We start from the raw sequence: 12,574 nt of genomic DNA, 5'->3' as shown, positions 1-12,574 counted from the left end.
TTCTTATCCATTGTTTGGTTTGATGTATCAAAGCATTGCACAATTTCTAAAAGAATTGTTTGTTTACAAAAATGCCCTCAAAACTAGTTCACACTAACTTTTTAAAAGAAATTTATGTTGAGAAATATTTTTATATGAAAAAGTTTACAAAAAATTATTTGATTTGTCTACCTATATTGTAAAATAAATTTAATATTTATTTATAAAAAAGAAAATATGCTAAGTATTTATTTATTAACTAGGGATAATTTTATTTCTCACTATTTGGATTATTTTGAACTTGCATTAATATACTAACTAGCATATTTTAATCAAACATAAATTTTGAAGGACAATTTTATCTTTAACTAAGCTAATGCATGTATTAAAACTCATTGCATTGCTAATACCATTGTTTTTTATGCATTAGTTATGCATAGGATAATACCAAATAGGATGTATATCTAATGCTTGCATAACTAATGCATAGGTTCAAAATGTGTACCAAACAATGTATTATTAATACACAAAGCTAATGCATGCATTATTTTATCTAATGCATCCTACCAAACGACCCGTAAGTACCAAAAAAAGGGGGGAAATAGAAAAAGAATCGATGTAGGGAAACAGAGACCGTTCCTTTTAGAGCAATTTCAGTTAATCACCACTTCTGTTGTTATCGTTCAGTTACCTTAATAAAAACTAATAAAAAGTTTCAACCTTTAAGTTAATCGTGCAAATTTACATTCAGAATTAAGATCAAATTCGTCTTACTAAATGTAAAATAAACAAGAAGCTGCTGATAAGCATATGCACCACATATTTCAGAATTAGAGCTAATAATGCTATGTACAAACTGTACAAGCAACACTGATCACAGGTTGGATGAAATGAAAAGACGCATCATCGCTAGGGTCTCCGGCATGACACATATTCATCTGAAAAGAGGTGGGGAAAAGGAAAGAGCTTGAAGCAGGAACATTCAAAATCATCACCATACCAAAATATTGAAAACCCCGGAAAAAAAAATAAAAAAAAATGACACCATGCCCCATTCACTCTTAGTATCTGAAAATGATAAAGCATACAATTTTCAGCAGACACTTCACTTGGGGTCTTTTTTGCCCCTAGCTTTAGAATGCAGACACAAGCCAAAGCAGGAAACCTCTTTTTGGGTACAGCAAACAGCAAAAAATCCCATCGACATCAAAAGCCTTACAAAAAAAAGGGAAGTCCGGTGTACTAAGCTCCCGCTATGCGCAGGGTCTGGGGAAGGGCCGGACCACAAAGGTCTGTGTACGCAGCCTTACCCTGCAAGAGGTTGTTTCCACGGCTTGAACCCGTGACCTCCTAGTCACATGGCAGCAACTTTACCAATTACGCCAAGGTCCCCCTTCATCAAAAGCCTTACAAGGTAACCTAAAAACTTATCTAATGGAGGTCATTTCTGATTTATGGTTAGCCTATAGTATAAGCTTGAAATAACTCACAGAACTATAGACGTCAAATAAGGAAGTTTACCTCTTAATTCAGGTGCTGCTGCTACCAAGATCAAAGTCCATGGTGTAATCATATTCAATTGTCGGAATGACGGAAGCCATAAATTTCAAGAATAGGAAAAGGTACCTGTCAATCGGGGTGCTTCAGATCAATGTTCCAGAGAAGAGATAAAAACTTTTATCATGAAACCTCATGCAAATATACAAAAAATTCAAATGAATTACTTTTAATCTAGTAAAATGAATTTCTTTTATAATAATGTTTTACTTTTCAAAAGAAAAATCTAATGGGGCTGGAGATTTGTATGTGTCCAATTTATTCAAATGAAACAGCATGTCTAAGACTATTGTGGCTACAAGATGCTCCTGCAGCTGCATGATCCCTTCCAGGAGTCCCCAATGAGATATGAAGAAGAATCCGAGAACATGATGCAAGGTTGCCAAATAGCTTCTAGCAAAGACACAATTGATTCCTAAACTTCATGAGGGAAACCATCACTGCACGTGAAAAAGCTAATGGCAAAATTTAAGCTAAAACCCCCAGGTGGTTAATAGCTACAGATCAAAGAGCGTTTCCGTGTGTAATGACTAACATAACTAGTATTGCATATGCATGCTATACATAGATGCCATGACGTGCACAAGCATTTGTATGTATTCACATATGTTGTGTACAATTGATCTTCCAGTGACCAAATTAGATCATTTTGTACCATGCATATTATGTGAGCAAGTCTATTACTGGCTGAAAAACATAGGTAAATGAACTAAAGTTAGAATTTACTGTACTTGTCAACTTCTGGTTCAACTCCCCGTGACATCAGAACATCAATGATCTTTTTCATGACAGCCCCATGTCGACATGGATGTACCGAAGCATGTTTTCCTGGTAGATGTGGATGGTCTTCAATGGTTACCTGTATACCAATATTGACAACCAACAACTAAAAGTAAAGTGACAGACTTCCCAATGAGGAATTCAGAGACTTTTTCTTAAAGGCAAAAATACCTAGACAAACTCACAAAATGCATAAGAACTTAAAAAAGAAATAAGGGTAAAATACACGCGCTTAAACCAGACTCCGCCAGGAAACAACACAATTTTTCCAACTTGATCAGAAATTGTAATGGAACTAGATTCAAGCAACAATGCACCTGCTTGTATTGCTGTGAGTCTCTAACTCAACAGCAGTAGCTTTAAAGAAAGAAAAGAGCTAATGTCTCACAAATTTAACTGAAGCTTGTCCATAAATAACATCCAGACCTAAAACATGTTGCTCACCGTTTTACGTGCATGGTCTTGACTGACATCTTCAAGTACAAGTTCTGGTTGCAGAAGCATCCTTGACTGCCATAAAAAAAACAAGAGCAGCACTCATTTACTATGTGCCAAACAAAAACTTAGGCCTCGTGAAATTCCAAAGGCCCAAAAGTTTTCATAGTTGATCAGTTTTCAAACAATTATAAAGTTCTGCAGAGAGGACCGTGATGCATGCCTAAGAAAGGGAATCTTATTTCCTCCAGAGGAACATACATTATCGCCTGTATAATGATGTTTTGAAAGACCAGAATATAACTTATGTGACTTTCAATAAGGGAACCACACTGATTCAGTGTTAGCTGAATTGTTAAGTATGAATACAGTGCTTCAAGCAGTATCCGTAAATAGGCAAAAGAAATCAATCATTAAGATAGGTAACCTATATTTCGTCGCAAAAGAACGCTGCACAGTTCTGCAGATAAAAGAAATATAAGCACGGCATGATAAAAATAAAATAAAGATGGAAGGTCGGATAATGCTGCTCGGTGGGCCGGGCCTGAACCGGACCGGACCGGGCCCGCGGTCCTAACGGGCCTGGTGGGCCTGGTGGGCCGGTCCTGGGTGGGCCGGTCTTGGTGGGCCTCTGAGCCCGTCACGGGCTGGTCTCCATGGTTGAGCCCACGAGCCCGGGACCGTTTGGCCCGGGACCGGCAGGCGGGCCTGGGCCGGTCCTGGCGGGCCTGGCGGGCCCAACGGCTATTTTAAAAAAAAAAAAAAAAAAAAAAAAATCAAACGGCCATATTTAAAATCTAGCCGTTTGGGCTGAAAATATGACCGTTTTTTAAGTTAAAAAAATGGCCATTTGGCCCCCAAACTTTATTTTAACCCCAAACTTTATATAATTACACTTTTCCCCATTTCTCAACTATAAATACCCCCTCATTCTTTCATTTTTATTCACCAATTCATCAATATCTCTCAATATCTCTCAATCTCTCTCAATCTCTCTACTACAATTACTTAATTTATTGTTGAAATTTCGTGAAAAATTGTGAAGTTGTTGAATTGAAGTTTTCAAGTGTTCAACGATTTTCAATTTTCAAGAAGTTGTTCGGCAATCCGGTAAACTCGTTTCAACTCTTACGTTTTTATAATATATTTTTGTGTGGTTTAGTTTGCATAATTATAATTAATATGGCATTTACTTTGAAAAAAATGTTTGGTAAAGGAAAAGATAAAACCGGTGAAAGTAGTGGCCAACCAACTACCCTTCCCCCGGCTCCCCGACCTAGAAAAGATAAGCAAGTTGAAAGTAGTCGCCAACCTAGACGTCCTCCTCCTTCCGTAATTCTTGATAGTGATCACCCTTGTTTTCAATTTACCGATAGTGAATTTTATCATAATGTTGCACCAGGTGATAGATTAGATGATGAAATTATGAATGCTCTTTATCCTAATGAAACCATCTTAGAAAATAATGAGGAAAATGAGGATGATGATGAAACTCAAGCACCGGATTTAGATGATACACCTACTAGTCCTCTTAATAACCCAAGTGATGCACCGGTCGACCCACCTGTAGAAACTCCTACTTTTAATAGAGAACCTGCTAAACGCTTAGAAACATCATTAGTTTGGAATTTTTTTACTCAAGTAAGAGAAAAAAATAAGGCTAAGTGTAAAACTTGTGGGAAATTAATGTCGCATAAATATGTAGGAGACCGTAGCGGCACAGGTAGTTTGACTAGGCACATAAAAACACACCCTAGAGATAAGGCTAGATTTTTTCAAATGAAAGCGCATCTAGAGGGGACAAGTGTAGATTCTGCGATTAACCCTAGTACAGGTTCAAATCTAGTTCAACCAGGAATTAACACTGTCACTGGAGGTATTTTATATTACGATCCAAATAGAGATCGTGAAGAATTAGCAAAGATGATTACTGTTATGTGCTTACCTTATACTTTTGCTTCTAATCCTAATTGGGTTCATTATATTAGAAGAGTGTTTAATCCTACTTATAAAGGTTGGCCTCGCGCAACAGTTAAGAGTGATATTTATAAATTCAAACATGAATATGAACAATATTTGCGTTATTTATTTACTCATATACCTAATCGGATTTCTATTACTACTGATATTGGTAGAAGTGGTAATGATTGTGATTACCTAACTGTTACAAGTCATTGGATAGATGAAGAATGGATAATGCAAAAACGCATAATTGCATATAGAATAATTAATTCGCGTCACACAGGTAAATTTATAGCTAACACTGTTGCAGATATTTGTAGATATTTTTGCTTTAGCGATAAAATAATGGCAATTTCAATGGATAATGCTTCTAGTAACACCAGTGCTATAGGCATGCTTACAACAACACTAAATCCTGCATTTACTAATATTTTCCATGTTAGATGTATTTGTCATATTTATCATTTAATTGTCGGTGATGGTATGCGAATATTAAACATAGAAATTGAAAAGGTTAGAATGGCTCTTAATTGGCTTTTTTATTCAAACCGTAGAAGTAGACTTAGAGAGTATTTTAAAAAATGTGATGAATATGGCCTTAGAGAAAGAAAGGTTCCTAAACCTTGCCCGACTAGATGGAATTGTATGTACGAAAGTTTAGTAGTAGCATATGAATATAGAAACCCAATTAATGCAACGTTTAATTCTCGGGTAGGTGGTGAAGATGATGATGAAATGCTTACCACTCAAGATTGGACTAATGTTAAAATTCTTTTAGATTTTTTAGAACATTTTCAAATTGCAACAAATGCATTTTCTGGGCAATATTATCCTACTATTTCAAACTGTTTAGTTTATATTGCAGCACTATCTGATTTGTTTGTTGAATTTAGTGAGGGTGGGGATATTTATGAACTTGCTATAAATGAAATGAAACAAAAGTTTAAAAAATATTTTTTCCTATCCCTCCTATTTATGGTCTTGCTGCAATGCTAAATCCTACAATGAAATTGGGAGGTCCTCATTTTTGGTATTCAAATATTTATAAGGCTTTAGATCTTTCAAATGAGGAAATTGCGACACTTGCAGATGCAAAAGCTTCAATTAAGATTAACGCTCAAACAGTTTATAATGCTTATCAACTTGCCTTAGAGCATGCTAGGCCAACTATTCCAACCCCTACTTCGTCTAGCTCACAATCCTCTAAAAGAGTTGCGGGCTTAAAAGCTCTTAAATCTTGGACGGAGTTCAGGGGGTCTCAAGGTGAAAATTATGATGAAACTTCACATCTAAATGAGCTTCAAGTTTATTTGTCTCAGGGACTTGAAAAGGAGAATCCAGACGGCTCTTTTGATCTTTTGGAATGGTGGAAGGCAAGGGAAAAACATTTTCCTGTTCTTGCAAGGATGGCTCGGGATATTTTATCAATTCAAGCTTCAACTGTTGCATCAGAGAGCGCTTTCAGTCAAGCAAGACTGCAAATAGGTGATCATAGAGCGTCTATGAGGGATAGCTTGGAAAAATCAGTATTGTTTAGAGATTGGATCCGCTCGGAAAGAAGAAACTTTGGAATTGCAGAAGCACAACCGGCGATAGATGAAGCTTATGAAGAAATGATAGCGGAACTTACGGAGGATTCGGCTTCGCCCGGAAGTGGTGATGAACAAGCTTCTTTTCCACCACCACCAACGCAACCTCCTCCGAACCTTGAAGGATTTATGAGATTTGTTAGAGATAATACATAGAATAATATGTAACTTGTATTTTGGCACATCTTCCTTAGTTTTTTTCCTTCTAATGGTGGTATTAGTACCTTGTTGTGCTCATTCCATTGGGGGAAGGATGACTAAGAAAGATATGTCATTTTTGGTAATAAAATTTATTGCTTCTACCCATGAGCTTCTTTTCGCAATATTTCTTTGTCTATACTTAGAATTATTTATATGCTACAATATATACATAATATACAATATATATACTACAAGAAAATATATTTATAAGATACAATATATACATAAGATACAATATATATACTACAAGAAAATATATAAGAGAATATATATACATAAGATACAATATAATATACTACAAGAAAATATATTATGCTACAATATATACATAATATACAATATATATACTACAAGAAAATATATAAGAGAATATATATACATAAGATACAATATAATATACTACAAGAAAATATATTATGCTACAATATATACATAATATACAATATATATACTACAAGAAAATATATTTATAAGCTACAATATATACATAAGATACAATATATATACTACAAGAAAATATATAAGAGAATATATATACATAAGATACAATATAATATACTACAAGCAAATATATAAGAGAATATATATACATAAGATACAATATAATATACTACAAGCAAATATATTATGCTACAATATATACATAATATACAATATATATACTACAAGAAAATATATTTATAAGCTACAATATATACATAATATACAATATATATACTACAAGAAAATATATAAGAGAATATATATACATAAGATACAATATATATACTACAAGAAAATATATTATGCTACAATATATACATAATATACAATATATATACTACAAGAAAATATATAAGAGAATATATATACATAAGATACAATATAATATACTACAAGAAAATATATTATGCTACAATATATACATAATATACAATATATATACTACAAGAAAATATATTTATAAGCTACAATATATACATAAGATACAATATATATACTAAAAGAAAATATATAAGAGAATATATATACATAAGATACAATATAATATCAAGAAGTGATATTTATGCATGACAATTTAGTGTTTTACTATTGTTTTGTTATTTTCTTTTTCGTCAAGCACTTTAATAATTAGATATACATATATACTACATATTAATATAGCCATGATACTACAAGAAATTGTCTTTAAAAAAAAAAAAAAAAACCCGCTAGGCCCGCGAAGCCCACGAGCCCGGCCCGTTAAGCACAGGACCATGTGGGCTTAGGCCCGTCACGGGCCGGTTCCACCCATTAGGCCCACGAAGACCGGGACCGCCAGGCCCGGGACCGCCAGAGCCCGGGACCACGAAGCCCGGGACCGCGAGGCCCGGCCCGTTAGGCCCACTAAGGCCCGGGCCCGGGACAAAATACAGCCCTAAGTCACATATTTCAGGAACTCCAGTAAATTCAGTTTATCAGAACCAGTAAACTCAAAGATGATACACTGCATTAGATATTACAACAACAACAACAAAAAACCCAGTGAATTCTCAAGTGGGGTCTTGGGAGGGTAAGATGGGTAAGATGAATTAGATAATCTAATACGCTGCATTAGATATTGCTGTAAATTTTTAACTTCTTTTGTGAATTGCAAAAATCAGGATAAACAATCATTTTGAAATAGAAAAATCTGCAGAGAAATGGACATAGGTTATATTTTACATAATCTAAGCAGATTTCAGTTAGATTAAATCATGCTTTTGCATTTGTTTCTGAAATTAATGATAAATAATGGAGAAAAAACAATGGGAGGAAAATCTGAGTACATCAAGCATATACATAGTGATATAAAAAAAGAAAGGAAACTCATGGGACTTTCTATTCTAGGAACCACTAATTTGTCTGTTTTTTTATATATGTGCAAATTTATCTTAAAAAGATTGTTGAGCACAGGAATGAAATGAGAAGATATCGAGAGTTCATATAGCTGATCCAGCTAATTTGAGATTGAGGCATAGCTGTTGTTTTTTTTGAGAATAAATTTTTTTTTTTTTTTGAGAATGATAGCTGTTGTTGTAGTATGAAAACCAACAATTAATTAAAATAACATCAGTTTATTATGACTGACCTCATCATATCCAGTGAGCCACACACGAGGGGTTTGATAATACTTATCATACCTGTAAAAAGTAACCATCTGATAACACTTCCTTAATCCAGATGAGACATCTAAATTAGGCCCACAAAAATAAGCACTTATATTAAATTGGAAGCACAAGAATGACTAAGCTAATGAATGAGTTGCCTTACGTGATGCTGATATCATAAGTTCGGGTTCTTAGAATATTGTCATCGTCAGGCTCATGAGCCACAAGATATGCAGTCTGAAGGGTAGCCTGCAAAAATTTCACGACAAATTGAAAATATTGGCATTGTGATCAAATAATCTCACAGCATGATAATTTACTGAAATCCAGCCCTTGTATCTGAAGTCTGAACAGATTTGCAGAAAAACATAGGGAAAAAATCTTCTTACACAGACAACAACAACAACGAAGTGAAATCCCACTAATGGGGTCTGGGGAGGGTAGTGTGTACGCAGACCTTACCCTTACCCCGAAGGGGTAGAGAGGCTGTTTCCGAAAGACCCTCGGCTCAAGAGAACAAAAGGACAAAAACAGAGAATATTAGTATCACCACAGAAATAATAAGAAAAAATATGAATATGAAATCCAGAAGAAAAATGCAAAGTAAAGCGATAGCTATTAAATACGTCATGCACTGAAATAGTAAGACACAACAATGGCACTAGCTATCTTAGGTAAAAACTCTGCCAGACTAGTCTCGCAAAGGTATAAGTAAGGCAAGACTCAACTACCTCCTAACCTACAACCTTAATACTCGACCTCCACAACTTCCTATCAAGTGTCATGTCCTCGGAAATTTGGAGTCTCGCCATATCATGTCTGATCACCTCTCCCCAATACTTCTTAGGCCGCCCTCTACCTCTTCTCGTCCCCTCCACAACTAGCCGCTCGTACCTCCTTACTGGAGCATCTGGACTTCTCCTCTGAACATGCCCGAACCATTTGAGCCTCGCTTCCCGCATCTTGTCATCAATGGGAGCCACTTGCACCTTCTCCCGAATATCATCATTCCTAATCTTATCCATCCTAGTGTGCCCGCACATCCACCTCAGTATCCTCATTTCTGTTACTCTCATCTTCTGGGTATGTGAGTTCTTAACAGGCCAACCATGGCAGTTTGATAGGAAATGGAAGGAAGGTGACACTTTCACCTTTAAAACCGAAGCAAGTTTTTGAAGATCAAATGAAGTTGAGACATTCTCATGGGAATAAGGAAAAAGAAAAAAAAACATAAGAAAAAAGAAGAGAAAAAAATAAATGAGTGAGAAAGAAAAGATGATTTTGTGTATATTGAGAGACCCAATGAGCAAGAAAAAAAGAGGGAAGAGAAAATGAAAAACATTTGTGAGGAAAAAGAAGATGAGGTAAAAGAGAAAAAATAAGCATATATGCAAAATCCAGAGAGCGTATAAGTGCTTACAAATCTAGGTCACACCTTGTGGTTCTTTTGTATAAGGGATCTTATTTGAGCGCTAATGAACTAACCATTCCTTTACCTAGTGTTGCTTTTTCTCTTTTGTAGGAATTTAAGGATATCATTCCTGAGGATGTTCCAAATGGATTGCCACCAATTCGAGGAATTGAACATCAAATTGATCTCATCCCGGGAGCGTCTATTCCAAATAGGCCAGCTTATCGAAGCAACCCCGAGGAGACAAAAGAGTTGCAAAGGCAAGTAGAGGAGTTTTTAGCAAAGGGATACATCTGTGAAAGTATGAGTCCATGTGTAGTGCCAGTGCTTTTAGTGCCAAAGAAGGATGGAACTTGGCGAATGTGTGTTGATTGTCGCGTCGTTAACAAGATAACGGTAAAGTATCGTCATCCCATACCTAGACTAGATGATATGCTTGATGAATTACAGAGTTCATGCATATTCTCTAAAATTGATCTTAAAAGTGGATATCACCAAATTCGTATGAAACTTGGTGACGAATGGAAGACTGCATTCAAAACTAAACATGTTTTGTATGAATGGATGGTGATGCATTTTGGATTAACTAATGCACCTAGCACTTTCATGCGTTTAATGAATCATGTTTTACGTGCTTATATTGGAAAGTTTGTTGTGGTTTATTTTGATGACATCCTTATTCATAGCAAGTGTCTTGATGAACATGTAAAGCATTTAAAATGTGTTTTGGAAGTGCTTAGAAAAGAAAGATTGTATGCTAACTTGAAAAAGTGCACATTTTGTGTGTTTTGGAAGTGCTTAGAAAAGAACGATTGTATGCTAACTTGAAAAAGTGCACATTTTGTATGGATAAGGTAATCTTACTTGGGTTTGTTGTCAGTAGTAAAGGGATTGAGGTAAACGAGGAAAAGGTGAAGGCTATCAAGGATTGGCCAACGCCAAAATCTGTGACCGAAGTGCGAAGTTTTCATGGTTTAGTTAGTTTCTATCGAAGGTTTGTTAGGGACTTTAGCTCTATTGCAGCACCACTGACTGAGGTCATAAAGAAGGATCGGGGTTTTACGTGGAGAAAGGAACAAGAGAATGCCTTTAATTTGTTGAAAGAAAAACTTTGTTCTGCTCCAATATTGCAATTGCCAGATTTTGACAAAGCTTTTGAGGTTGAGTGTGATGCATCAGGAATCGGGATAGGTGTTGTACTGATGCAGAATCAAAAGCCAATTGCATTCTTTAGTGAAAAGCTTGGAGGAGCTACATTGAATTATTCAACATATGATAAGGAGTTTTATGCACTGGTGAGGTCGTTGGAGACCTGGCAACACTAGCTTTGGCCTAAGGAGTTCGTTCTTCGGACAGACCATGAATCTTTGAAGCATTTGAAAGGCCAAGGAAAGCTCAACCGAAGGCATGCCAAGTGGGTTGAATTTATAGAAACATTTCCTTACGTGATTCAATACAAGCAAGCTAAGGAAAATATAGTTGCTGACGCACTATCTCGCAGGTATGCCCTTCTGTCAACTCTTACATCTTCGTGTTAGGACTACCTAGGTCAAAAAGGGGGATGGATAGTATATTTGTTGTTGTTGACAAATTCTCTAAAATAGCTCATTTCATACCATGTCACAAAACTGATGATGCTACTCATGTTTCTACTTTGTTTTTTAGGGATGTTGTTAGGTTGCATGGCATTCCTAAAACTATTGTGAGCGATAGAGATGCAAAGTTTCTTAGCCATTTTTGAAGGGTTTCGTGGGATAAGTTGGGAACTAAATTATTATTTTCTACTTCTTGTCATCCCCAAACTGATGGTCAAACAGAAGTGGTTAATAAAATGTTAGGTTCTTTACTGCGTGCTGTGATTACAAGGAACTTGAAACGTTGGGAAGATTGTATACCTCTTGTTGAATTTCCGTATAATAGAACAGTGCATTCTTCTACAGGCTTTTCTCCGTTTGAAGTTGTGTATGGTTTTAATCCTTTGACACCATTAGATTTGGTTCCTTTACCTGTAAAAGAGTTGGTTAGCTTAGATGGTAACAGGAAGGCTGAGATGATGAAGAAAATCCACGAAAAAAATGGACAGTATGCATCGAAAGCTAACAAAGGAAGAAAACGTGTGACCTTTCAAACCGGAGATTGGGATTGGGTACACATGAGAAAAGAAAGATTTCCAACTAAAAGAAAGACCAAGTTGCATCCACGTGGAGATGGACCATTCCAAGTCTTGGAAAGAATCAATGATAATGCATATAAAATCGACTTGCCAGGTAAGTATCAAGTAAGTACGACTTTTAATATCTCTGATCTTTCTCCCTTTGATGTAGGTGAAGATTCGAGGACGAATTCTTTTGAAGGCCGGGAGAATGATACGAGCACGCTCGATGAAATTGCAATCAAGGATCTATATTACCATCTGGACCAGTCACAAGAGCTAAAGCTAGAAAAGCTCAAGAAGTAATGCATGGGTTGGTAAATAAGCTACTTGACATGAGATCAGAAGTCATAGGTGTGGATGAGAATCCAAAATTTATACACGTATCTCAAGTGATCCA

The 12,574-nt window shown here is 35.8% G+C and overlaps 1 protein-coding gene across 11 annotated transcripts in view; it reads right to left on the bottom strand.

Moving 5' to 3' along the window:
- Positions 1-619: 619 nt before the first annotated feature.
- The window catches only part of LOC107772206 (autophagy-related protein 3), a 29,145-nt gene continuing 17,190 nt past the window's right edge, over positions 620-12,574 (bottom strand). For 3 of the 11 annotated variants that reach the window (XR_012710647.1, XR_012710649.1, XR_012710652.1), the window contains 3 exons: positions 11,918-12,028; positions 8,775-8,860; positions 8,594-8,644 (listed from right to left, as the gene is read on the bottom strand). Coding sequence is in view for 2 of the 11 variants with exons in the window: in XM_075255206.1 (XP_075111307.1) it covers positions 1,509-1,605; positions 2,268-2,395; positions 2,761-2,826; positions 8,593-8,644; positions 8,775-8,860 (429 nt within the window). In the remaining 9 variants the exon portion in view is untranslated. Of the gene's footprint in view, positions 918-1,500; positions 1,606-2,267; positions 2,396-2,760; positions 2,827-8,592; positions 8,645-8,774; positions 8,861-9,000; positions 9,119-11,917; positions 12,029-12,574 lie in introns of those variants that run through there. The other 8 variants (XM_075255206.1, XM_075255207.1, XR_012710644.1 and 5 more) reach the window with 6 other exon arrangements.

This window comes from Nicotiana tabacum, chromosome 6 (assembly GCF_000715075.1).
Source record: "Nicotiana tabacum cultivar K326 chromosome 6, ASM71507v2, whole genome shotgun sequence".
NCBI lineage: Eukaryota > Viridiplantae > Streptophyta > Magnoliopsida > Solanales > Solanaceae > Nicotiana > Nicotiana tabacum.
Note: the sequence above shows the minus strand (reverse complement) of the source record. Positions and strands in the feature narration are given on the sequence as shown.